General features: G+C 47.8%; 1 protein-coding gene across 4 annotated transcripts; it reads right to left on the bottom strand.

Moving 5' to 3' along the window:
- Window positions 1-553: 553 nt before the first annotated feature.
- Window positions 554-27,304, bottom strand: CABP1 (calcium binding protein 1). 4 transcript variants are annotated; one of them, XM_033075837.2, is made up of 8 exons: window positions 26,528-26,615; window positions 13,729-13,977; window positions 9,082-9,258; window positions 5,640-5,670; window positions 4,825-4,968; window positions 3,419-3,528; window positions 2,884-3,031; window positions 554-1,167 (listed from the first exon to the last, which is right to left on the bottom strand). In XM_033075837.2, the coding sequence occupies exons 2-8, from the start codon at window positions 13,771-13,773 to the stop codon at window positions 1,142-1,144; spliced, it is 681 nt and encodes a 226-aa protein (XP_032931728.1). In that variant the 5' UTR covers window positions 13,774-13,977; window positions 26,528-26,615; the 3' UTR covers window positions 554-1,141. The 4 variants fall into 4 exon arrangements, with proteins under 4 accessions (XP_032931728.1, XP_032931725.1, XP_032931729.1 ...); XM_033075834.1 differs by lacking the exon at window positions 13,729-13,977 and having other exon boundaries at window positions 26,528-27,304; XM_033075838.2 differs by lacking the exons at window positions 13,729-13,977; window positions 26,528-26,615 and adding an exon at window positions 23,106-23,242.
- Between the last annotated feature and the right edge of the window lie 501 nt (window positions 27,305-27,805).

The following is a 27,805-nucleotide window of genomic DNA, read 5'->3' as shown; positions in this document are numbered from 1 at the left end:
AGCAGCTGGTAGGGCCTGGAGGCTGCTGTTGTCCCTGCTGCAGACTCGTGCAGCATTCCTGAGCATGAAGAGGTTGGAGAGCAGGGCACTGCCACACAAAGAGGCTCTCAGCCAGTCCCCAGCACTAGTGGAGTTACAGCTCAGCTGCCACAGCATGGCCCTACCATACATGTGCTCACAGTTGTGTTTAAAATTATCTGGAAAGGGTGAGATTGGCTACTGCTGCCTATTCCCTTCCCACCCAGCTCCCCTCTGGGCCCTTTCTCCCATAGCTCCTTCTGACGATAATGCAGGGGCTCTCACCTGTGCCCACACCAGTGGAGGGGATGCAGAAATGGGGACCCTTTGCACTGTCCTCACTGTGAGGCACCTCCAGGCCCCTTGGCCATGGGGACAGTGGGAGAGAGGGCAGAGTCCTGACACAGACTCAGTGGCCAGCACTGACTCCCCTTTCTGCAGCCTCTGGATCCCAGTGCAGTCTGGGTGTGCATCTGCCCAAGCCCTTCTCCCCCAGCCCGGCCACCACCTCTCATAGGGACATCCAGGCTCCACATCATTTCAACGTGCATATTTATCACTTTCCCCCCACAAGACATATATTTGAATTGGTAAACATAACCACAGGAGATGCAAATAAGTGTTGGGGAAGCATAAATAACTCCACACAGATAGACACACACTGAGACAGCAAACACAGACACGGTTCACCAAGGGAAACCAAGAAGTGCAGAGCACGCCCTGAGGCTGCCACCAGTCCCAATGGCTTTGCTCTCATCCACCACGCCAAGAGGATTTCTCCTGCTTTTGCTTGGCAGCAGCTGGTGGGAGAATAAAGCTGGGGAGGAGGAGTCTAAAGTTGCAAATATCCCATGAAAGCATCATGGCAAGTCCTGGCTCTGCAGTTTCCTGCAATCATCTTCAAGGAATGGTTCCAGTTGTAGGAAGTTGCAAGTCTTTCACAGTGTGAAAGGGTGGAGGGGCATGGGGACCACCATGAGGGAGGAGCAGCAGGTCATCTTGCAATGTCCTAATTGCAGCCAGCCGATAAACCTTCACGTAGGAACATCGGGGCTAGATGCTCCATCTAGGTCCTCTTCTGCCCTCTCTAAGGTGCTGATTCTTCTTTAGCTGAGAATAATCTTCAACGGGACATCATGCGAACAAACTCTGCAACCAACAACACAAGACAGCCCTGAACCAGAAGGCACCCATGGTCCCCAAGCCAGCTCTCATTCACTGGAGACAGCAAGCAGCCAGGGTGAGACTGGGAGTCCCCAGGCTGCCAGCTAAGTCTGTGTGCTCTGAGACTGGCCCTGAGAGCTTACACAACATGGCCTTTAATCCTGACATTAGATATGGTGATAAGATCCCTCTAGCAGGTCAATTCATTGCCTTGGACTCCTTCCCAGCCACCTACGGTCTTGTTTGCACAAGCAACTCTTTGTGCAACACTACAGCAAGCATTGTCTCCCTTCACTGTAACTTCAGGGAACCTTGATTTGCAGTTTTGAGAACAAAGTATGATTTCTTAGTAAACTTGCCTCTTCAAGAGATACCAGTGTGGGAAAGCATGAGAGTTTTGCTAGATACTGACATTCTTGTAGAGAAAAGTTTACTTCTTTCTAAAGACACATGTTAACTGTAAGGATACCCTGGATCTATTTCTTGACTACCCTGCAGCTTGTGAAGTCAATTGCAATTGTTCAAATTGAGTGTAAATGCCATCAAATATAAATGTGTTTTCATTCTGCACTTGAATTGCTGAGAAACTAATGATTCTGCAAAGAGGAGGGCAGTGGAAATTACCCCCTTGGCTTCTCCTTTTCCATTGATGGAGGTGTCTTTTGACAACTAAAGTGGTAACTCACAGAGAAATTGATACTGGGATAGCATTTCATGTATTTTAGCTGTCTAACATAATTTAGCTGTGGGAAACAAGGAGAGCTACTGTCATGTAATCAGCCAGTGCATTAGAACAACTGCAGCTACCAGTTACTTTCTAGGAAGATACTGGTGGTATTCTAGTATTTTCAAAGCCCTCAGAGCCTTCAGTAATCCTGAGGACTGAGATGCCTTGTCATGTAGGAGACCCAGGAATGCTGCTGAGCCAAAAAAATTATGTCAATTTTACTTTAATTTTATAGTTTCTGTACTTCACCCTTACTGCAAAGGGACATCTGGATTCCTACCAGGAAAAAAACCAATCTGCCACACTCTCACACCTTCCAGCTCTTATATCTTCTTAGCTGTCTGATATCAACTGCTTCCTTGCCAGAAATGCTGGCCTCTATTATTATTGCTCCTGCCACAGCTAATGGCTAGGATAGTAGCCTAGCCACTCTTATTTCTCAAGGTCCTTCTGGCATGAAAACTGTGAGAAGAAATTAATTATCTCTAGGATTTAACATGACACCTATAGACCAGATATCTGCAGTCTTAGCGAGCACAGCTGGCATGAGACCATCTTCTAGCATAAAGGCAAAGAAACAAATCGTCTATAAACCCATATAACAAAGGTGAGCCAGAGGAAATGGAAGGTCCAATGCATTCTCCAAATCAATCCAGACACCTCACAGCTCTTGCAACAGATTTAAAGAGAGGAAAACGCCCCATAAAACAATGGCAGGCACAGCATGTGTGCACCAGGATCTGCTTCTGTATGACAGGTTCTATCTCTTATCATGCTAGAATTATGGAGACCCAATCAAAGCTGAGATACAGCATGATACACAAATGAACAATTCATCTGACTGAAAAAATGAAATTTTTTTCCATATTTCAGAACCCTGGGCCCTGAGCGTGCAAATCTTCCACTTCAGCTTCTGATCTGCAATTCTGACTCAGACCAGAGCAGATGGACAGCGAGTGTTGATCCTTTCTCACCTTCAAAATCAACACGCCCATCTCCATTGAGATCCACGTCCCGGATGATCTCTTCAATATCCCGGTGACCCACCTGCTGCCCTAGAAGTTTCTTCATGGCTTCTCGAAGCTCACTAGTGCTGATCTCCCCATCACCATTGGTGTCAAACTGCAAGTACATGAAAAACACCAGCAGGGGAAATACAGTTAGTGGAAACAGATCTTGCTTTGAGTTGGTTTTTTGTATTGTCCTGCTCCTGTCCTGCCTTTTCCATTCCTTTATCTCCTTTGGGTGTCTGGGATCCAGTCTGTCTTTTCTCCTCAGAAAATCATTGCAAATGCTGTGCCTGCACCAGCTTTTCTCTTTCTTGCCTCAAGAGTTTCCTGATCTTAGCAATGTTCTCTGCTCCTCCCTTATTCCATGCCTGACTGAGCTCTTTCTAGGTCTTTCTAGGTGCTGCTCTCTCCTCCTCCTCTTCTCTTCTCCAATGGGTCTTCTCTCTATCCTGTCTTGTGTTGCTCACTTCTATGGGGACACGTGGAAGGGATCACTCACCTCTCTGAAGGCATCACGGAGTTCTTTTACACCAATCATGTCTGCAGTCTCTGCTAGAAGTTTTGGTCCCATCAGCTCAACAAAATCTTCAAAATCCACATGGCCACCCACTTGGGACAAGATGAAAGATTGTGTGTAAGAACACCATAAATTAGCCAAGACCAGCACTCACTTTGCATTTCTGTGTGCCCCAGAGAGCGCTTGGCCCTCCAGGAAGCAAAGCACAGAAGGTGTGGACAGTGGAAGGAAAAGAAGAGGTAGTTCACCCTGTATTTTCTGGATTATGGGCTGGGCAGAATGAGCCCAAACTATTCCATCCTAGGCTGCCATTGACTGTCACACCCTTATTGCATCACATAGTACGTATCAAAGGCTTGATCGTTGTAGTGCTTATAGCAACTCTGCTGTGCCTGTGCCAAAGGGCACGGCAAGGGCACAGCATGATGTTCCTGCAAAGCCTAGGCACTGCCCTGCAGCAGTGGTGCAGTCCTGCTCCATTACAGCAGCTAATGCATGTCCAACTGTTTATTCATTGTATTAGTTCTTTTACTTGTTAGTGCCCTGAGAGCTGTCAGCAACACTCTCAAATTCCCAAGCACTCGTGTGCCAGGGTTATCAGCCGCTTTTGTGTGTGACTGGTTGCATATGTCACAGCTGCTTTCCTTCCCCTGACCAAGTAACTTGTCCTTTTAATATAATCCTGTGTCAGAAATAACATGCACTAAATATGCTTCTCTCCACCTGGCTGAGGGTGATACCCTGCACTGCCACAGATGAGAGATGACAAAAACGACAGTGAAAGACAAGGGCCACAAACACAGTTACAGTGAATCAGATGCATTTGTCACATCTTTCCATGACTGCAGCAGATGCTTCCATCCGACACTGCCAGCACAGCTCGCTCACAGCCCATCCCCAGGCACACTGCAGATACACAAAAAACCACCACAGAGCAACAGCCCATCCATCACCCATCTGAGCAAAGCATCCCCATCTTCCCAGGCTCGCTCTTCAGTTTGACACCATCTGACAACAGTTTCAATGTGACAACACACAGAACCTGTGCACCAGTGCCTGACTGCCCACATTAAGGGCAGTTTTATACCTGACAACATAAGTATGAAGGACAATCCTTACACACACTGTTCCCATACAAAGTACAGTCCACACAGTCTCTTTGATAAGCAAAAACAAAGGCATCGATAGGCATCGATTTCTAGGGACCACAAACAAGCAAACAAACAAACAAACAAACAAACAGGAGAGATGACAAGGAGTGAAAATCAGAACCAAAGAAGAGGGGAAAAATCCAAAGGAAAAGAGGCAGACAGAGATCAAGAAGGTCTGAGGCAATGATGCAGGGTGCAGCAGCAACAGGCAGGTAGAGCTGGGTGTGTATTACTCACGGTTCATGTTGATCTGCTGGGAGAGCTCTATTAGCTCCATCTCAGTAGGCATGTAGCCCATGGTCCGCATGCAGTTCCCCAGGTCCCTGCAGTTAATGAACCCATCCTTGTCTTTATCAAACTCCTTAAAGGCTTCTCTTAATTCTGTGGGAATTGAAGAACAATATTGTCAGCGACAGCTTGAAATACCTTTTCCAAGAAAACTCCCCAGAATCAACAGCACTTTATGAAGCCAGACTCTGTACAATACTCAGTATTTTCCCACCAGATCTCCCTGCAGGAGACAATGACTGGAGCAAAGTTAAGCTCTTCTGTCAGCAGTGCTGCTGACCCATTCCTAACAGGAAAGCTTGATGGGACTAAGAGTATAAAAAATGTGTCATTGCTAAACTGTGCTCCCTAAAGAAACTGCAACTATTAAGTTTTTCCAACTTTTACCTCTGCACTCTATTATATATCCCTTACTGTAGGGATTAGCAGATAAAACAGCTTCCTTGGAGCCATATCATATCATGCTCTACAACACTTTCTGTGGGAGTTGGAGGGACAGCGGTTCCCTAACAACCAATATGCCATTACCTACTTATCCTCTCACCCTGAAGAATATGGAATGGATGCAAAATTATTCACAGTCAGAACTCTTTCCATTTTATACATTATTTCTTTTGTTGGGGTTTGCAGGAATTATATCAGTAATCATCTCCTTTGATTTGCCCCAAATTACTTTAACCCATGGAGACCAACAAGAAAGGGCCAGCCAACAGGTTTTCACTGGGCAGGGAGAAAGAGGACAAAGAAGGAGCAACAAATTTTACCTTCAATTTCTTCTGGACGCAGTTCTCTATCCTGCAAAAAGAGAACATATTATGTTCAAGACATTTGTTGGCCACAAACATAGTTTCAAAATAGCATTTGTTGGTTCAAAGGGTTCTGGAACAAGCCAGAAGGTGAGAGAAGAAACAAGAAGGTGATGACATGTTTAATACCATCTACCTAGGAAGGCTTCCCAGCTTTCCTTCCCAAAGAGAGGGGTGTTAACCTGCACACATTTCTCTGGAAGCCCCTCTCCCTCTCATCTGTTGACAAGGGGGTGATGGGTGGTCCCTGAACAGAATGGACCTGGACCAACACAGCAAGATTTGTGGCCTCCCCCCGATGGTACTATTGGCACCTTCATGAAGCTGCTTTATCATTCCCCAGCACCCCAGAGCAGAGTTCTGGAGCAGAGACTCTCCCTGCAGCAGTTACAATCTCCTCTGGAGCCCTGATTGTATTTCTACTTCACTCCTGCTGACACAGATCAAAGCAGCTGGAAGCAGTCCTTGTAACCAGCAGGTCTAAACCATCATCTGCTCAGATCACTGCTTGATCTCTGTCCTTCTGGCAGGACAGCAACAGCCATGAGGTCTCTCACAGTCAATGTCTCAGTGACATCTACAATCTGTCCCCACAAAAAGGCAGGAACTTCCCCCTTCCCCCCAGCCTCAACTCCACATACAAGCTTTTTGAAACAAGTCATGAAGGCAGACACACAACATATACATCATCAAGGTAATCTACAAATGAAAGAGGACAAGGATTCACCATGTTCAGGAAACACTGCAACTTCAAACATCCAATTTGAATTTCTTGGAAGAAGGGGGAGGTTGTAAGAGTACAGGAAAGTTCCAACACTGCACCAGGAAGAAGAGATGAGCATGGAAATGCACTGCTTTCTGGTTTAAATGCCCTTTCTAATTCCTCTCATGGCTCCCCGGCAAATCCAAAACATCTGAGAATTTGAAAACACAGAAACACGATCTCTTGTGTCTTCTTGCTCTTGGCTTTTCCCCTCAACTGTGGGGTGTTTCTCCTTGCCTTCCAGGTGTCCTCCAGCCTCACCACATGTGCCTGGAGACGGTGCCTTTGATCAGTTTGAGAAGGATGATCCTCTGCTATTTAACCACAGGCTCCTCTGGAAACTCTAATGGCAGCTGCTCAGAGTGCATAGCAAACTAGGACACACACTGGTTTACGTCTGTGCAGAAGTGGGCTGTGCCAGAGAAATGACCAGCTTGCCACTCATAACCTTCCCAGAGGCATCTCTGTGCTGGATGGAACTGTTGGAGCGTGCTGGCTCTACTGTTTCATCCTTCACAGACCTGGTATTTTCAAACATGTCATCCCATTTGTTCTGCTTTCGTCAATACCAAGTAATAAAGCAATTCAAACTCCTGAGACCGGATGCAGGAGGCATAATTGCCCTCCTGCCTTAGAAAAAATTACAGAAGAAAACCACCCATTATCAGTTCCAGCACCTTGTGCACTTTATTCCAGCAACTGCAAGCCCTGATGCCTGGAGATAGTGGCTGGGAGCTCAGCAGGTGCAGGGCTGTGAGTGCCAGCACTGCAGTGTAAAGGGTGCCGTGACTCATGCACAGTAGCTGCTGTCTTGTGAGAGTGGCCAGGGTAGGACCCGGGCCCTCCTCCAGCACAGTCCTCACAAGACCATCCTCCTCCTCCCTCACTGAAGACCACACTGCTACTAACATGGGTAACACTTGTCAGAAGTGGGGGCTTCAGCACTGGCTCTAATTTTGCACACCAAAGTATTTGCGTTTGCCACAGACTGCAAATGCAGAAGGAGGGGGAGGATGTCCCTCCAAAAACCTGACTCAAGTGATAACTAACGTCATGAAGAGGTTTTCTGTTTCAAATTTGAAAGATCCTCTAAAATGATTAAGGAGTAAAATTGCTTGGGATAAAATAGGCTGAATCACTCTAAAGCTTTCGGAGAACATATGGGAAGAGGAATAAAACTATTCCAAGAGCTTAGTTCCTAGATATGAGCAGAGGTGACTCCCAGAGGGTCCATTATACTTAATGGTCTTACCCTCATTTATTTCTGTTCTATGCACAAGAAATCCCTACATCAGGGTACTTAGAGACATCCTTAATCCTATTTTGGAGACCTCTTAGGGTACAGCAAGCTTCCATGGCCTAAGCAGGATGGACACTTGTCCAGCTGTCCACTAGGGAGCTGGACGTATCTCCTGTGACAGGTGGCTCTGTGCAGGCCAGCAAGTGTACTTGTGCAAGGGTGTTTCCTGATTTAATGACCTGACACACAGACTGTGTGATCACTTAGTGGCTAAAGGCTAGGAAGAACAAAAGCCCTTTGATCAATAATGACACATAATTACCCTTTTTGAGTTGTTGGTTGAAGCAGAGGTTTCAGAAATAGAGACCTACATGTCTCCTACAGCAGTAAATGACCATATCAACACACAAGTAAAGCACAGGTTTCTTACAGAGGCAATAAACCTCTGGTTCTGAGGCAATTGGGGTGAGCTTTGCTTCACCACAAGAGCATGGAAGGCACTGGATGAGTATTTGACAATGCACATATTTGCTCATATCCATAAAAAGTGTGTTAATCATATGTTTCTGTTTATCTTTAAATTCATGTTATTGTAGAAGTAGAACATTTGGGGGCAAAAATATGTTTTAGTTATTGTAAAGACACAATATTGGGGTGTATACATACAAGTACATATTTTATTGCTTGTATATAAACGCATACATTGGAGGCATATGAACACCTAATTACAATAGGTGTGACTTAATGAATAGATGTGGTTCTGCTATTTCTCTCCCTGTGGGTAGCCTGGCACTATTTGCAAATATAAGGACAGCCTGATGTTCCTCAGTATAACTGGCTGGGATTGCTGCAGTGTCAGGCTGGGTATGTCAGTGCACACGAGATGTCTTTGGGTATCTGTGAGGAGGCAGCTGACTGCTTATTTCTGCTGGTACTAGTGTACTCACTGTGAACTGATAGGAACAGTGTCAAACATGGACAGTTTGTTCCCAATACAGATGCCCTGATTTGCATTTAACTGGCTATTTTGGCTTTAAATGCTAATCTGAGCCTAGGAAGGAGAGGTGTCTTGCTGCAATAACAGCTTTGAGCACTGGACTCTTCCTGAACCCACATGATTATGGCTACTTGAGTTTATGCTTGGATCTATCTTCCACAACTGCAAGTATAGATTCCTCCTTTCATGGTGTTCAGGCACAAGGGTACCTGCACATCCTTCAGGTTAGACATTTGCCTGTGACAGTATTTGCACTTGGAGCTGGAGCCGGGATGCTCGACATCCAGGGCTGGGAGTTACAGAGCTCCACACAGACGGAGCACGGGGGCGGCTCCGCACCCCCGACTCGCGTCCACGTGGCTTTGTGCATGTCTCGCCCCGCTGGGTGTAACTTACGTACAGGCTGCCTGTTTTCTGCGAAGCCCTTCCTCAGGAAGATGCATGCTGGCCCCAGCAGGTTGTGCATGACGGCGCAGTTCTGGGCCAGCAACATGAGCGGACCCTGGTACTCGCCAGCCGACGACCCCTCTTCGCTCGTCTGGACAGCTTTATAGCTCGTCTTCTCGTCATGGCGGATCTTCCCAGCCAACCAGCAGCAAGCAAACAACACAACAGAGGATGTTACCTCCCCATCTCGTTCCTCTGAGGTTTTACTGAACCGCCTCGCAGAGACATAATTGCTAAATTTCTTTCATCTGGTGCACACTGCGTCCCCCCCACCAGCCTATTAGGATTTGTACAGAAGCAGTAAGTCCAGGAGTTCACTTTCAAAAGCTGAAAGAAGAGCAACCAACCACGAGAATTTCACTTTGAAATTACATCAAACTCTCAGCACTGCTCACATCTACCCAGACACAGCCCAAAGTGCCACACTCCCACAGTTGGCCCCAGAGTTAACACTGCCTCGAATGAGCTGCAAAGGACAAGCACATCCCAACTTAACAGTACGTGTGCCAGCCCAAACCTGCCGGCAGAGCCGCGTTGGTCAGGGCATCCCCAGGAGACCGGGCAGAGTTGCACAAAGCCACTGCTCAGGCTCCGCAATACTTTTCAGCAGCACAGCATCACACGCTGTGTCACGTTATCAGAAGAACGTTTTCAGCATCAGGTGGCCCTGCCAACTGCAGGCTCACGCTGCCTTGTACAGCTACTAATTACTTACATCCTCAGGGTTTGAGGCACTTACTGCCCTGGCCTCTTTTAATCACTGACAGTCCCAAAGTGGAGATCAGGCACGGGCACAACATTTTTGAGTGTTTGCATTTTCACGTTTTCCTAAGTGCACACGTCCTGCTAAGCTAAGGCTCCAGAACAGAATCCATCCCTGGATTTTATAAGGAGGTGCTGCTTTCCTTTTATAGAAATGCATTTCCCTGGCTCTGCAAAAAACCTCTTATCCTGATATTCCCATGCAGCTATAAAAAGCCATCACAACCCACAGGACCCTTGGTTTTACAGAATAAACATTAATCATACATCAGATTCCTCTTCAGGAATGATTCTACTTTTACAGCCAGTGTTCCCAGGGGTGATCAGAGAAGCTCTGTCACTTGTCATTGTCTCTATTAACCCTCTCCTGAAAGCCTGAGGTACATTTTCAGGCTAGAAGACCAGACACAAACACCCCCCATTCACACTTGTCTGAGACTATTGTATCTACTGGCTGTGTCTGCCATGTGCTATTACATGGCATGCATGGTTTGTAATTTGCCTTTTTGTACACAGTCTTACACCAATTGGCTCATGTATAATGTCGTGAATATCAAGCATCAAAACAAAAATAACTCAAAAAGCAAGCCATGGAGAAAGAAAATGATGAGGCAGAAAAGCGTTTTTGTTGCAGTCATGGATGAGAAAGGAATCTGTCTCTGATTAATTCTGACACACAGGACACTTGTCCTTAAAAAACTGAAAGATGAGCATCCATCCACGAATGGCATATTACTAGCTCAGCTAAATGTCAAGACATCTGTGTTGAGCTACACAGCTTTGTAACATCAGAGCAATGTATTTTCAAAATTATCAGTTTTATTTCCTGGTACATTTTTCAGTTTAATATACCAAATAATATGAATCACTTAAATACCCCACATTAGTTCCAGTAAAGCCACATGAAGGGTGAAAAGCCCCATAGCCCCAAATGTTTGTTTGCTGACACTTCAAGTCAATAGTTTATTACCAAGCTATACAGCAGTCCCTCGTAATAGTCATCCCATTATTCTTCTGTCTCGATAGAGGTTGCCAGTTTGTCAAAACAGTTGCCAAGAGCCACTGAGGACTGCGACCAGACAAACTGTTGCAGTGCCAGAATACCAAGGTGAACAGCTCAGCAAGGCTCCTTGCCCTGCCCTGCTACAGCAGGCAGGATTTATGGCATTCAATGTTCCCTCTGCCAGCAGCCTCACAGGTTCTCCAGCAAATATCCCTTCACCATGTTTCTTCTACATGCCAGAAGAGACTTTTCAGGGAAGACCTTCCCAGTCCCTTCCCTCAACAAAGGACCACTACTAACCTTCCTGGCCAAGTCCAGCCCTTGGCTGTGTCAGACCAGCCAAGGTGGAAGTGGGAAGAGACCTGGTTGATCTAGAGATGGCCTAAGTGGTGGAGAGGTGTAGTAAAGTGAGGGACCTGGATGCCAAAGCTTTCAATTTGTGCACAGCAGAAGCACACTAGGATTCACTTCATTTCCCTGCCTGAGTGTCAGAGGGACTTTGCAGAACAGCAAGCCAGGAGGAGCCTCAATCCCAGCTGCAGTATGTCTTGGAGGGAAAAGCAGCCAGGATGGCTTCCACAATCACTGGGGGTGACACTGTGACAATAGGAAACTGAAGCTTCAAACAACAGACATGGAGTCAAAGCCTGAACAAGCAAGGTACCCTGGTGTCATCCAGACTCAGATGAAGCCAGCAGGGGCCTGGGAGTGAATCCCAAATTTTTGGTTCAAATAATATATTCAAGAGTTCAGACTGTCACCCAAGAGCAGCTTCCACACATGTTGTCTGCAGTCCCTCCTCTTTAACATTTCAGCAAATTGAGTTTGCTCAAAGTAAAATCTAAGAAAAATGATTGAGATCATATAGCAGACAAGTGAAGTTGGGCAATGTTAAGACTGGTCTGCAAAGCCTCCACTATAATCATGTGTGTTGAGATCAAAAAAATGGCAGAGTACCAGGACCTGTCAGGATGAGTGCCTTATTTCATAGCTCACCAGAGTGCTGCTAAGAAATTCTCTAATTCAGCTTTGCAACTTTTTCTCTTCAGTCCTGACATCCCAGGTCTTGTAACTAGGCACAAAGTGAGTTATTCGAAGCAGCTTTTTGGAAAGAAAGCATAAATAACCAAAAGACTGACAACAGAGAATTTGCAGGTTCTTGAATCTATTTTGATTCAAGCAGCCTGGCTCCATGTCAGACTTTAATTGCAATTGCCTTGCACAGCTGCAGCCAACTCCTTTTACTCCAAGTTGGAGGCAGTGACCTACAAGCAACTAAGTTGGTTTTTCATACGTGCAACATTTGGGTGAACCTCAGCTACTTCTACATCTCCCTGCAGGTCACCCTGACCTAGGGATTGTCTCAGCACTGCCTAACTGCTTGGTGATGAATTCCCTCATCAAGTATCCCAGCTCCCCCACAGCAGTACTGTGCCATTACTGGCTTTGTTTACAGCAGCCAAGATAACAAGCAAATTGTGTTTCCATACAGAAGAGGCCAACATGCAGCCGAAAGAAGCACTCTACAATGGAGGTCCTCTCCCAGACAGCTCCGTCCCAGAGAAGCTTTCCCAGGCGGCAAAGTCTCCTGGATGGAGCATCTCGATGGCAGTGTCATTTCACTGTTGTGAGTATCTCCACAGAGGCAGCATCTCATTGCAATACTTTGGATGATCAGCATAACTTTATCATTTATGGAGAATGAACTGCATAGCTTTTTGCTGAGCTATTAGATTTGTAGCAATGCCAAGTGAGAACAGTGTGGCTGACAGGTAAACAGTGCTGTAAGATCTCCCTCAGTCAAACAAGAAATGTTTCTGGGGCATGTCATTCCCATTTCAAACCAGTCCATAACAGCAGAATTATTCCTGAATCTAATTTGTCCACTGCAAAACCTCAGCACAGAGTAGACTCTGGGCTGGGGCTGAGGCCTCAGATACATGTGGCAGCTCACAGATGAAGTCCAGCTGGCCCCAAGCATGTAGACACATGGACCACGCTGATGTGCAACATGATGCACAAATACACAGCCAGGACCCAGTGTGTCCACTCACAAACAGATGAATGGACAAGCAGAACATAGAGAAAAACATGCTTCTGTACCTAAACACATACCTACAAAACTAATTGTGTGAATATGCAAGGATGGATAGACATAAAAACATGTACATGTCTAGACACAGACTTCTGTGAGGACATGCACCAGCAGGTGGGCACACACAGCACCATATAAGCAAGGGCAAGTGTGTGATACACAGAAATTTCCTCCTTCTGCACTCACAGCAACCTGCTCAGGCACTCGGGATGCCTGTGTAGAGACATAAAGAGCTACAGACACACACGCACCTCAGATGGGCCCATAGGTGAGCACACTCTTACACAGCAAAGGCAACACGTGCAGACACATGACCCTTCACTCATACATGCATATATGTATGTATACCCATGACACATGTGATTACTCAAGCAGGTAACTCTCAGCCAAAGCACGTGCGCACACACACATCAAGATGCCCTGACAGGAGTGTGCCAGCACACTGTGCACATTGACAAGCACATGCTTGCACCTACCCAGAGGAGGGCTGTACACACACAGTGAGCAGGACACAAGCCTACACACACATTTATTTATACATATTATGGCTCTCTGCATCCTGGGCTCTACTGGCTGCACTTGCATGAGCAGCTCTTACAGAAAAAGTCTGGTGAAGAAGCTGAACCCTTCATAGTCATCTCTGTGTTTCTCCCACCTCCCATTCTCATCTGCCCACAATGTCACCCATCCCAAGAAGCAGGGCTGGAAATGCACAGCGCACTTTGATTCAGGGAACATACCTTTTTAGAGAGGTTTCTCAGAGGAGACTTCACACAGTTGCCCATAATATGTTGAAGCTGCCTTTCCGGTGGACTTGGTTATAAAGGAACTGAAGCAATTGATCCCATTAAAGGTATTCCTTGGGAGCAAAGCAAGAAAGGCAGCACCAGGCAAATCCAAACAGCTACTGGCTGCTGGGGCTTTCCCTCTTCAGGGAGCTTTTTCTCTCTCTGCCTCTCTCTCTCCGTATTTTACTTTATGTTCACTTTCTTGAAGAGATGAAGCAGGAAAGAGAGGGAGGGGAGAGAAACAGACAGAAAGAGAGGGAGAGAGAGGGAGAGAGAGAGTGAGTGAGAAGGGGGGAGAGAGGGAGGCGGATGTATAATCTACATCAGATTAATGTTCAAATCCCTCCCACCCCCCTCAATCTGCAGGCAAGATCGTTTCGCTCATAGGAGAGGGCTGTTTCAGGGAGAATTAAAACAGAGAGGCAATGCAAGAAGTGATTTCAGTGATGAGTTCCGTGAATCTAGCTAGTTTGGGTCCACAGCCTCTGAACACTGCATCCCTACCCACCCCCCATCTAACTCCTCTCAGCTTTTCAATCACCACAACACTAGGCTGGCCAGAAGGCAATCCACTTAGGGGCTTGGAGCAGACCACAGCTCGTTTCGGAACAGAAATGGACCATTTATCTGGGTGGGACCTGTTTCAGCTTATCAATACCAGCAGACCTAGAAGTGTCAGATTTTTTTCCTGTCACGGTGGAAACAAGCCTGCAGACAGCAGTCCTGGGACCCTACAACACTCTTAGCTCCAGGACAATAATATTTAACCACAAGGGAGAGATCTTGAGCCAGTCTTGCAGTGAAGTTTTTCCAGCTTTCTGCAAGTAAAAATCAATCGGTAGTTTAAACCGCACAAGTCTGCCAAAGATGGGCTCACACCTGAATCTTAAATCTAAACAGCACAGGTCAGATAATGTGAATCAAATAACTTTGATGTCAGATCCATCCATCCATTCACTTTGCAAGAGCCCAAGTCCTGGAATAAAGAAGAGGCACCTGAACTTAGAGCTGGCTCTAAACTTTGGACTTTATGCCTGTGGTGTAGAATAATCTCTGAAAGAAAAGGGATGTTTTTGTCCTGATATCCCAATAATTTTACTCTGATCTCAGGCTGAGAATAAGAGCACTCAGTCTGAAAAGGGATTTAAATTGCATTAAAAACACATCATCACACTCAGGTAACAGCATCTGAGCAGGATAGTGAATGTACCTTTAGCTATGAAGGCACCACAGCTGCAGCTCCACAGCGATAAGAAGTATGAAGAGCTACCTCCTTCAAATACCTTGGAGACTGGGATGACACTGATCTTACACTCTGTTATGCAGTGTCCTGGTTGGACACTCAGGTGTTGAGCTGAAAGATTTCACATCTTTGTTTGCAAGTGTGGTTCCAAACAAAAGCTTCTACGAAGACCTGTTCCATAGGCTGAGTACTTGCACCACATACTTTTTGTGAAGGAGCCAAGGACTCACTCTCCTGGCAGCTCTAGGGCTGTAGGACAGAGAAGGATGAACTGTCAATGTCACAACAAAGCAGGGATTTTTTCTCCCACTCTGATGGTGCTGTGACAAATTAAGTATGATTCTAAAATGACTCAACAGTTGCCTTAGAGCTTAGAGGCTTCTTCCACCTAAGGAGATGAGTTTAGGAGTCGAAGTATGACAAAAGTCCACAGTTTCTTCAGTTACAGTCACAGACAGAAGTGGATGGCCATACGGAATGGTGTTTCTTGCTATTCCTTGTACTAATGGCTTCCCAAGAGTGAAGGCAGTGGGACAGCTTCCTCTCAGATTCCCTCAATGCCTTCTTTATTGAATGACATGGGTAGGAGCTGCACAAAGGGCTCTCCAAAACAAGCTGCAGCAGGAGATGCAGGAAGACACTCCTTGTCTGCCCCTTGAACCAAGGGCTGACTGAGAGGGGGACTAAGGGGAAGACCTCCATAGCAGAGCCATCTGTGCTAGGCTGGGAAGCAAAACTCTTCCTGAGCTGGGCCTGTCTCCCACTGCCAAGGGAGTTGCTGAGGAAAAATGCAGTCACTCCCTGGGGCCTGTGCCAGCCCTGGGCCTTGCAGTGGGGGACTTTGTAGGAGGATGCTGAAACTCCCAGTTGCTCTCAGGCTTCCATCTTCAGCCCTATTTCTCTTTCCCCTCTTAAGGCAGCTAATGGGAGGCTGATCTACCCCTCTGACAAAGCGTCAGTCATTAATAATGTCCTCTGTCAGCTGGAGCCATTCCCCAGGCTCCTTGTTTATTGACGAAGTGCTTGTCTCCCTTGAGCAGAAGCTGCCACACAGCGAGTGAGACGCCTGGGCTCCTTCCCGAGACAAACGACTTCAATTCCAGAGCAGAGAGGAGAGAGAATTGCCTTTCTGCTGCTAATGAATCTCTCCCTGACAGGAGGCCAGGAACACCCTGCAACTGAGAATTGCCCATCTCCCACACTGTCCCAGAGAGAGGGAGGGAAAGAAAGGGAGTCAGACATCTCCTGCCAGAAAAATCCATCACAGTTCCCAGACTATTGGAGGACAGCTTTGGAATGCAGCTGTGGAGTGTGTCTTACTGAACTCTAAAAGCCTCCCAATGAGATGGTCACCCTCTAAATATTAGCTTGTAGCAGATAATTCAGAGCCAACCACCGTGGCACATCGCTGTGTTTGCCTCCTCTCCAGTTTTTCTTCCCTGCAGTTACAGGCAGTTGCAGGAAATGTGTAGGGCAGATGAGAGGGCTGAGACCAGTTCCCAGGCTTGGCAGGGAGGTTGCAGCCCAGGAAAGGAAGAGGGAATGAGAGCCCATGTGCACCAGGTTTGCAGCACAGTCAGTCCTTCAACTCTGCAAGAACTGTAGTGGAGCTGCAAAAGTCCCAAGAGATGCAATCATAAACAATTTTTTTTATCTCCCTATTTGCCCTGACTCTCTTAAGAGCCACTGGGCAGGACACTACAATCTAGCAGACAGCCCCTGCTGAGCTCTGAGGAGGAAAATCTTTCTACAGTGGGATCCAGTTCCCATCACCACCACAGGTAGCTTGGAGATAGGCAGGAAAGTGGAGTTGGCAGAAAGGTCATTAGAAGATTAGGTTAGAAGGAATATATTTTCTCCCTTCCTCCAACTGAGGCTGCTGTAAGAGAACAGGATGCTGAGAATAAGTGTGTCAGAAACATTTCTGTGTAGGTGCTGATCTGTGGGTATGCCTATATCTGGGGTAGTCAGTATGCATGTGGGAGGGTTGCACATGCATGTATACTGGTTTTCCCACACTGTTCTTTGTGGCAATCACACTGTTCTTTTAAGGTCTGTGTCTCTGTTATAAACTTTCTAAAAATCTGTAAGAACTTTGTGAAATGCAAATCTTGCTGCTGTTCATGCATCCCTCCCTTTCTCCCGAGGTCCCTCCAAGGTGGAGAGCAGAGACCTCAAGGGATGCAGCTTGGCAGAGAGCAACATCACAGGAAAGAAGCATTTGGCACACTGACTGACCTGAGCACAGGGGATGGAGAAGGCTGGCTGACTTGGCATTGAACAAGGAATGATTTAGGTGGTTTAATACGTCTGGATACTTTAAAAAGCAACAGTGCTGTGCTTTGGGCTGGCACCTTTGGCAGAAATGCTCATTTCATAGGAAAATGTCAGAACTCCTCATAGCTAATCACTTGGCAGCTACTTTATTCACTAACTTTATCCAGTGGCAGCAAATATCCAACAGACACAACAGAAAGAACAAAATCAATCCAAAACATGTGATTACTTATCAAACTGCAGATTTGCTTGGCAAAAATTTTCAGTGGAAATATGGATTTGTATGGGAACTGTTCAGGTGCCTGTTTTAGTGCACAGTCCTTCACGAGCTGGAAGATTACATCATTACATCAACACAATAAATACTGCTACAGGGCAATGTTAGTAGATAGTGGGTATTGTATAGTAAAGCAGGGAAAACTCTTTCCTAGTATCTTTTCACTGAAGTCCATAGTTCTACCAGGAGCCCATTAAATGCTTCAAACATTTAGTATATTAAAATACATCCCCTTACTTAATTTATCCTAAGAGGGCAGGAATTTTTGTTGTACTTTTTCCTATCCAAGAAGAGGGAACATACGGATTAGTATCTTTCAAATCTGCTTCCAATAACCCTTTATCTGGTGGCTATAGATCTATATTTTACAGGAAACATATAGTTTTACAGAAACTGTCTTTTTTACTGAATGACCTCAGATGAGCCTACACAGTTGGATTAGGTAACATCCTCCTGTTGCCAGTTCAGTCGAGGACCTCATTTTGAAGCTCCCAATGACTGGAACATGCACTGGCACTCCGAACTTGTGTGACTGACTTCCTTTTCTTCTTCTGCATCAACTCCCAAGCACTTCTGCTGCACATTGAGTTGAGTTGTGTCTTTTAACCTCAAATGAACCTTGCATGCTTCCATACACCAGTCAGACACGTACAAGTCCATCTCAAGGGGAGGTACCAGCAGGTATTGGTGGAGGCAGTCCAGATTCTCAACCAAGGAGAGGAATTCTGCAGAGAGTTTGGGAACTTTCTTTGCTGTCAGCTGTTCCAGGAGGAAAGTGTTGCTGACTCACGCTATGCATAATATTCTCCTCCATTAGAGCAATTGGATAATAATCAATCACAAACAACAGAATGTTTATTAAAAAGACCAAGGATATTTTCTATCCCTCTCAAGGTAACAAAGCCTGGACTGCCTGTCAGTTTCTGTTTAGAACAGCTCTGTCTGTAAATAGCTGGCTTCATTTTGCATTAAATGAAAATAGATGGGAACATGCCTTCTCCTGACACCTTCCCTGCAGATCTGATCCAAGTATTTTGCATTAGCCCAGCTTCCAAGTTCCTACGCAGTAGATACATTGGCCAGAGCACAATGTACTGTGGATATTTGCTGATGATGATCCTAAAGATCATCAATGGGCTACAAAAAGACAAGTACAAACTTGACAGCTCTGAAGCTGCTGTGAGGATTTGTCATGTATATGGAGCACAGAGGTTGTTTAAAATAAACCTTATGTGGTTCCTTCTTTTTGCTCCAGAACATGGGAATTTTCTGCCAGTCTGTCCAACTGTGACTACCGCAAAAGCAGCTAATTCTGCCTGGCTCTCTCACCTCTTTTGAAATAAGGAGGCAGAGGGTCACTCTTTAGCTGGCACACTGAGGTCCTACTGAAAATGTGGCAGATCATCAGATGAGCAAAGGCCTGGAAACCAATATCAACCACATACTCCAAACCAACCTTGCAGCATTATGTGAGATTTGCCACCCTGAAATGGAGACCTGCCTCACTTACAATTTAAGTAAGGATCTTACAGCACCTTTAAAAGGGCTAAAGTGTATATCCCAGGTGTCTGACTATATCTCAACACAGCTGGTCCCAAAGTATCTAAATCCTTTGTGTCTTATGTCAGCATTGGGGTTTACTCATGGTTTTCTACTTCCTGCCTTGCTGTTGTGACATGATGCTTCATAACGTTACACAGTTGCCTGCTTCCTTCCAAGAGCAGAGAATGTATTTTGTCTGAGTGGGATGAAACAATGCTGTGTATTCCTTCCAAAGATGGTTGCAAGATGCAAAGTACTCTAGGGGAAGAATGGGTGGAAGAAAGATTAGAATACCGTTAACATCTTCATTCACGGATAGCATTGAGTTTAAGGTCTTATGCTGGCGCAGAAAGCTATTAAAAATCTAAATATGACCATAGCTAGGATAGTTCTTTTTCAAGTGGTCTTTCTTTGATTGAAATGTGAGGATTAGTCAGGTTCACGGGCACTGCTGCTGCTCTCTAAGGTCACAGAAATGTCAGAGGATTATTGAAAGGGAGCCCAAAGTTAGCTAGGCGTCTTTTACTGAATGCACACCATATAGCTGCTTGTTATTGGAAATCAATACCACTCATGGACTCATCAGGGAAAAACAGTTACCGAAGCTAGAATGCTACAAAGAATCACAGCTAATTCAGCTGACAACCTGCAGCACAGCCACTACATCTAAAGCTAAACTTCCCTGACATTGTGTTGAAACCCAGGATTGCATGAAACAAAAATCAAGGTGGTAAAGCTTAACAAAATGGACAGTGGACTTATATAAATGATGATTAATTTATCACTGAATTTTTTTCTCTCCAAAGATAAGCTGAATCTAACCAGAAGGTTTGTGTATTTCAGTGCATTAGATCATACTGTTGTATATTTCATGAACAGAATATTTAATGAATGTTCTTTTAGTTTGGTTTTATTTTGATGTCTTTCTATAACCTTCTAAAACAGATTTGTTTAAAAAGTAAATCACTGACAAAGATTAATGTTTGCTGGCAGACCCACTTTAAGCAGGAAGCTTATCCATTTCTCCTTAGTGATTCTGTATGTCTGGCTCACGTCCTTCAAGCTCTTAACAAGCAAGAAATGTGATGAACTTTCCCCCAAGCTGAGCAAGGCAGGGACTGAAGCGGACATGCTGCAGTGGAACAATGTTTCTCTGTGTCTGAGTATGTTACATATAAAAACACGAGACCTACCTTGGAAGGTGTGGCAGGTGTCAGCAGGCAGGTGTGCACGCAAACGCCGAGCGATGTTTTAAGCACAGGAATGCATAAGCGTGTACAGAGGTGGTTGTGTAGCCACACAGAAGATTTAGCAGAGGCTGCACGAGCAGGCTGTATGTACATAGACAAGACATGTATATGAAGGCTTTTTACGTCAATCCACATGCAATGGACATGGGCCGTGGCAACTCATGCAGGGATGGAAGCACGGAAGCTGTACGGGCCCTACGCAGGTATCCGGACCCCTGTGAATACGCAATTGGGAGCGGCTCTCGCTACTTCACGGCAATAGCGGGGCTCGCCCCGGCTCTGACACACTCACCGGGCCCAGGGACGGGGCACGCCCCGGGAGCCCAGAGTGCGGCGGGTCCGTGTCAAGGCAGCTCCGCCGGGCGGGAAGGGCCCCAGGCCGAGGAGGCCGTGCCGCGCGGGGGCGCGCCGGGGCTGTCCCAGAGCCCCGCTGTCCCAGAGCCCCGCTGTACCACAGCCCCGCTGTTCTGGAGTGCCGCTGTCCCGGAGCCCCGCTGTACCACAGCCCCGCTGTCCCGGAGCCCCGCTGTCCCTGAGTGCCCGTGTCCCGGAGCCCCGCTGTCCCACAGCCTCGCTGTCCCGGAGTGCCGATGTCCCACAGCCCCGCTGTCCCGGAGTGCCGCTGTACCAGAGCCCCGCTGTCCCACAGCCTCGCTGTCCCAGAGCCCCGCTGTCCCGGAGCCCCGCCGAACTACGTGCGGGACAGGCGGCTCGCAGTGCCCATCCCCGGGACCCCCGGCGGGACGAGCAGCACAGAAGGAATCTGCTGTCCGCGAGAGTGTCCCCTGGGACCTCGGGGGCTCCCCTCCCTCTCCACCCGCGCCCTCAGGGACCCTTTTGGGGCCGGTATAAGTCTTTAGAGGTGCCATAAAACACGGAGGAAAAGTCGGTGCAGGATACAGCATTTCTCCGTTTTTTTTCTGCCTCCTAATCTGTGCACCACACGCTCCATACTCCAAACGAGCCAAGACTGTGCCACGGGACCAGCATCACTTCGGCGGTCAGCATGCTAAGCCAGAAGTCTGTTCACCCCAAATCACCGTGCCGATTTAACCGTGTTAATGAGCTGTTTAGTTAGAGACTGTCTCAGTTTGTCACGAGTCCTGACATGCCACTGTTTCACCTGCCTTACAGGCACAACAACGTGAGCACCTGGAAATCCAGACCTTTCACCTTCACCTCACCACCCCACAGCGTGACACATGAAAGTTTCCACTGCTGGCGTCACTGCTCCAGAGCAGCCCAACACGGTGCAGCGTCCTCCACTAATACACAGGGCCAGCTGAAAACTTCCATTACTAAGCCAGGAGCCACTCTACCTTGGCAGGACTGGCCAGGGCTTCCTAGCTCTCCGCGGGTGGATCTCCAGGAACGGTCCTCATGCAGTGACCGCTCTTGGGCAAAACGCCCGTTAGAATCAGCTGAAGCCAAAGACATTGGAGGGAACAAAGTCATCTGACAGAGGAGAAGACCAGAAAGGTGAAAGGCTGGACAAGGTACCTTTTCCCTACCCGCTCTCGGCTGGTCAGAGGAGAATGTTCTTGATATGTGCCTTCCACACAGGCAGCCTGGGGTCACCTCCTGCCCCAAAATGGGGACACTTCTGTCATCCCAGTTTGCTGTAAGGACCATTAAAACCTGTTAAGAACTAAAGCTCAAACATAAAGGCTGATGGATTGGGACAAATAAAGTAAAAAAAATCACAGGAAATGCAGAAAGATTCCTTCCCTATTTTAATGGTAATGTGGACACTGACATTAAAGCAGGAATGGGAGATGGTGCAGGAGAGGCTTTAAACTGCCTGTACAAATAGAAACACAAAAGCTCCTTCGGCCACAGTGCTAACAGCAGAACCCTGTAAATATTTCATGATTCTCTACGGCAATTGTTTGACCCCTTTGATCCCCATGCTACCAGAGGCAATTGACAGAAAACTGTTGGGGAATCACTTCACTGAAAAATTTAACAGTCAGGTAGGGTGTGAAAGCTAAACGGCTCTGAAAACGTTCAGGTCTTACATGGCAGGATCGCTTACAAATTAATATTGCATAGCAAATGCCCGGAAAAAGCTCTTCTTGAAGGTGCCAGCTAGGCCAGCGCTGAGGCATATGAGGAATGAAGCGCTGAGAACCGGTGGCTGGCTGTGCCGCAGTCCCCGTACAGAGCTGTGGTGAGCCAGGTGCCAAGCGGCTGCTGCACCGTAGGCACTGCAGCCACAACACCGCTGCCCCGGGAACGCCACAAAACTTGCACTGCGGTCCTGCTGCCACCGCACTGCTGTGCCGGTCTCTGTGCTGCTGTTGCTACTGTTGTTACTGTTGTCATATTAATAAACTGTGTCTTGCTACCAGGTTGCCACCTCACCGCCACCCCAGCTGCTGAGGGGGTCACCATTCTTCTGCTGCTGAACTGTGATCTGTAGCCACGCTAGAGACACTACACGACCCTCATGCTCTTCTCTGCAGGGGCAATAAGCATGTTCCCTTATGCTTTACAACTCACTTTTGCTACTTGGTCACTCCAACACTATCCTATCAGGCCAAAATTATATGAAACATCCTCCTCACGCTCCCTTTTCTTGCCACTTTCCCGCTTTGCTGCATTATCACACACACATCCCATGCCAACTACACCCGTGAGTCACAGCACTGCTCTTGCCCTGCACTGAGCTCCTGCCACTGCAGGGCCACTTTAAAACACTGCTGTCCCACTGTCCCGCATAAAACCAGCCCATACTCACACTGCACTGTCACCAGGTAAGTCTGTGGCGTTGTCCTCTTGCTAACTCACAGCCGTGCTTCCAAAACTGTAGCATGGTGGTAATAACTCACTGCCTTCTGCTACAGCGGGATGGTGCTGTCAGAGCAGCACAGCCCTTTGCAAATATCACACCAGAAGTGATCACTGCTGTACAGAACGGCTCTTGTCTGGAATATTGTATTACTACATCAGTAGACTGCTAAACCCTTCTGTCAGGCTACAATACTCCACAATTATCACACCCATGCACTGCCAAAATCCCACCACATGGCACCAGTATCACATCTCTGCTCTGCCCCAGGATTGCGTTACCACACCACTGCATTGTCAGTGCCGTGTTCTCCAGGCACTGGGAGCTGCATGCACTGCATCCCGACCCAGGGAAAAGTCCAGAGCAGAGCGCTCTTCTGCAACTGCCGCGCCGAGCCAGTGTGCAAACATGCCATTAGGCTAAGATGACATCCTGGCTTATACTTAATGCATCATTACACTACCCTACTTTCTGTTAATTCATGTACCACTCAATTACAAAATGGTAAAATATCCTAAAAGAGTATTACTGCTTAATGGTATTAGAACATCACTGCACCAATATAGCACAAGCCTAATTAATAAAATATCACGGCATCCTGTATCCTGGCAGTATCTTAGCATTCTCCTGGAGTACACACCCACAGTGCACTATATTGCTGTGCTGGTTATATAAACACAGTGCTTCTTCCTTCACTCTGTCTTTTTTTCTGCACAGCTACAAATCTGTCTTACTCAGACACAACCCTCTAGTCCTGAACTGCTCCTTTTTGCTGGTACTGCAATAATGACATTCTCCATGGAGTCATCCCTGCAATCTTTTCTGTGTATCTGACTGTACCACAGTGTCTGCATCTGTGACCATATCACTGCACCACCATGGAACAGGGTGATGATGTTCCACATCTGTAGAACTGGAACAAGATATACTGGTGCTGCTGGACCACAGCGCTCTGCTGCTGCGATCTGCATCACCGTGCTCCTCTCCTATGTACTGCAAAATTACTGTTTTAACTGTTTCACAGTGGACTGTGTGGGCTAGAAATAAGTTCTCAAATTAATTATCTGGTGAGCTGTTGTTGTCTTCTAAACGCAGTGTGGAGCAGACTGGTGTTACAGCACCAGCAGCCTCAGACTGCAGCCCTGGACATGTCTGCACCTATGATCCTTGAAGTGTAGGTCCTTGCCTGTCTCAAACCTTCATACACATTTTTACACAATGATGGGCATTTATTCCTTCATTCACAGAAACAAAATTTGCATCATTCTGTGCCATGACACCATTTCCATACACCCTGCCCCTGGGCCTTTATTAATCCCAGGATTTTGATATCACTAACAAAAAAAAAAAAAAAAAAAAAAAAAAAAAAAAAAACCAAAAAAAGCTTAACGTATCTCTTACTGGAACCAGCTCTTTGTGTATCCTAAATTATAAAAAATTATAGAAAATTATAGTTCCCCATCTGTACAGGGGCAATCTACTACAGCCCAGTCCTAAAAGTCAGTCCTAAAATCTCCAGTAAATTTTCATTCTGTCATAGTTACTTCAAAGAAAGCAAGTGAGAGATGAATACAGAGAGAAAATGGAATAAATAATACTACACTAAAAAAAAAAAAGATGCTGGTGCATGTGTGTAAGCACTGGTTAATGTACTCAGCAAAAACGTGAAAATTAGAATTGTATCTCTCTCATTTCAAGAAAGAGCATTGTTCAACACCACAGATAAATTTTGCTACATCTCCAGCTTTCAGAAGTGTCTTTTGACACTGGAACGAGAGCAGCACAGCAGGTAAAATAAAGATGCTGGTCAGGTAAGGACTGAGTTCAAAACCAGAGGGGTTTCCATGAGCAAGAGAGCTGGCATTAATTTGTTTGTATATCTGATGCTTTGGGGACATCCAGCTCCACAGACTTCAAATCTCCTCTTGAAAACATCTTCACTTCGCTCAGAACTACGGCGCAAGTCAGAGCCAAGACCATGCATTTCAAAGCCTGGTGCTGGAATATTGCTTTTGGTAACCTGGTTGAACATCAATCTGCTGACCAGACTCTTCCTTATTGTTACAACAAAATTTTAATCTAGACTTCGGGTGCACCATTGGCACAGGGAGGGTAATGCTTGTTTTGAGTTAAATACAACTGTAACATTCCTAAACAGCAGACTGTCAGTAAGGATAGAAAAGTGTTGTGCTTTGGAGAGAACAGATGTACTTTGATTTTTATCTGGAGAAGTCAAGATGAACAGAAATAGACAACACTCCCATATTAAACATACGGGTGTATCATCTCCTTCTATCCAATTACAAAAATGTTTCTAATTCTCTCCATAATATCAGTCTGAATGGGCTCCCTGCAAAGCCTCCCAAATATGCATTAAAAAAAAAAAAAAAAGAAAAAAAGAAAGGAAAAAAAAAAAGAAAGAAAGACAAGAAAGAAATAAAAGACTCAACGATAACAAACTCCAGAAATCATAACTCCGGTTTAATTGATCATTTCCAGGGCTGGATGGAACTTAGTCACCCAGGCTACTGGCTTATACCTATAATTGTGCTTCTGGAAGATTGCAGTTACATTAATCTCCCCAGAGATTATATTTTCCAGTAACATCCCTGGATGTCTCTAAAAGAAAATTTCAAGCTGATCTCCCTCTGCCTTTTCATTTTTAGAGGGTAACCCTGTTGGGTAATTTCACTACCAAAAGCAGCTAAAAGCAACAGCTTTGTACCAAAAGAGCTTGCGAACACCAAAAGCATCTGTTCCATTCTAACATAGTGACTGGGAAGGCTTCGGAATTGGGTCAGGATTTTTTTTTTTTTGTCGTTCTCCCCACTACCTTCTCCTGACAGCTTCTGCCATCGAAATGATTCATATGCTGATTGTACAGAAATGTACCATAAGGAGATGTAAACAAATACAGCAAAGCAAGGCGGGGAGCCAGAGAGATGGAATCTAATAAGTAAATAGCTTTTTAAAATCCGCTTCTCTGACTCTCACCCTCAGCAGGCAGAGCCACAACTTCCCCCGGCGACAGGGAAAACACCGGCACTTCCCCCGTCAGCACCACCGAGAGCGCCCTCCGCAGCGCCCAGAGGGGCCGGCGGGCGCCGGGGGTTCCGACCCGCGCCCCGTGCCCGGCGCGGAGCCCTCCTCGGGGCTGGCCCCGCAGCGCCCCGGCCGTGCCGCAGCGCCGGGAGAAGTTCGGCAGGGGCGGCCAGGAAGCAGTGCATTTACAGCTGCGGGCTGCTCCCGGGAGCGCGGGGGCTCCGGAGAGAAGAGCCGAAGGTCCGTGAGCCGCAGGAGGAGGGGACGCAGAGGGAAAGCGGGTGGGAAGAGAGGGAGGGGTGGGTGGCGAGGGGCGATTTGCCCCTTACCTGGCCAAAGACCGAGCTGAGCATGGGGTGCAGCTGTTGGATGAGGGGATCCGTTTCCACTGACCGATCGCTGCCGCTGGACTTGGTGGAGCACTTGCTGCTGGATTTGGACAGAGGTGAAGCGCCTTCCAAGAGCTTCAGGGACTCTCTGCTGGACCTCTGCCTGTGACTGAAGAAAAAGTCCTCCTCTGCCTCCTCCCCATCCCTGTCTGAGAGCTGATGCTGGTCCTGGGGGTGACCGTGGCTGGCGTGCGGCGGGAGGTGGTGATGCTGCCTGGATGTCCGCACCGGTTCCTTGCCGCTGCCTCTCCTTGGACCTCCTTCCGCCGGCTCGGGCTGGCTCTCCCCCCGTCCATGTGACAGCTTCCCCGCGCCCCTCGCTCCGTCCTCCCGGGCGCCCGGGTGGCAGAGCGGCCTGCGGGCACTGGGCTCCCCGGGGAGCTGCTCCTGGCTCAGCTCCCTCCCCATCTGCCCGCCTTGTCCTTTGCCGTCCCGGACGCGGCTGCCGCGGGGCTGGGGTTGGCCGCCCGCCGCCCGCCGGCTCCCCGCCGCCTTCAGCAGCGAAGTGCGGGACTCGCTCTTCGCCATGGAGGAGCCGCTCATCGCGGGGCCGCTAGAGCCGCATCCCCGGCCGGGCGGAGCGCTGCCGCTGCGGGCAGGGCTGCGGCGCGCCGCTCACGGCATGTCCTGCGGAGACCCGCTTAAATCCCGCACCGCGGCCCATGTGACAGCCCAGACAAAGGCCGCGGCAGGGGCGCTCCGGCGGGGGCTGGCGGGCACCGTCACCCCCTCCGGGGCTCTCCCCCCACCCCGCCCCCCGCACCGCCGCCGCTCCAGGTGAGCCGGGGCCTCCCCCCGCCGGAGGCCGGCTCGGGCCGGGGCGCGCCGCAGGCGAAGCGGCGCCGCCGAGGGGTGCGGGTGGCGGCGGGCGGCGCTCCCGCAGCGCGGCGGGCGGGCAGGGCCCGGCAGCCCCGGGCACGGCGCTGGGAGCCCCCGGGCCTCAGCCCCCCGGCGCGGCGGCGAGCGGGAGCCGCGGGACCATCGCCCTGGAGGCGCGGACGGCGAGGTTGGCGGCGTCCCGGGGGCGACGGTGGGGGAGGCCTGACTGTCTCAGCTGCCTCAGCTCCCTCAGCTCCTAGGGAAGGAGCTGAGTGCTGCCGAGGGCAGAGCCGGGAAGGCGAGCACCCGTGCCCCAGGGGTGACCCATCTGCCCACACGTGTGCCCCTCGGACAGTTCCTCCGCGCCGCAACCAGGACCCAGCACGGTTTGGTGGTCGT

The sequence above is a fragment of the Catharus ustulatus genome, chromosome 18 (genome assembly GCF_009819885.2).
Source record: "Catharus ustulatus isolate bCatUst1 chromosome 18, bCatUst1.pri.v2, whole genome shotgun sequence".
NCBI lineage: Eukaryota > Metazoa > Chordata > Aves > Passeriformes > Turdidae > Catharus > Catharus ustulatus.
This window is presented reverse-complemented; position numbering and strand designations above follow the sequence as displayed.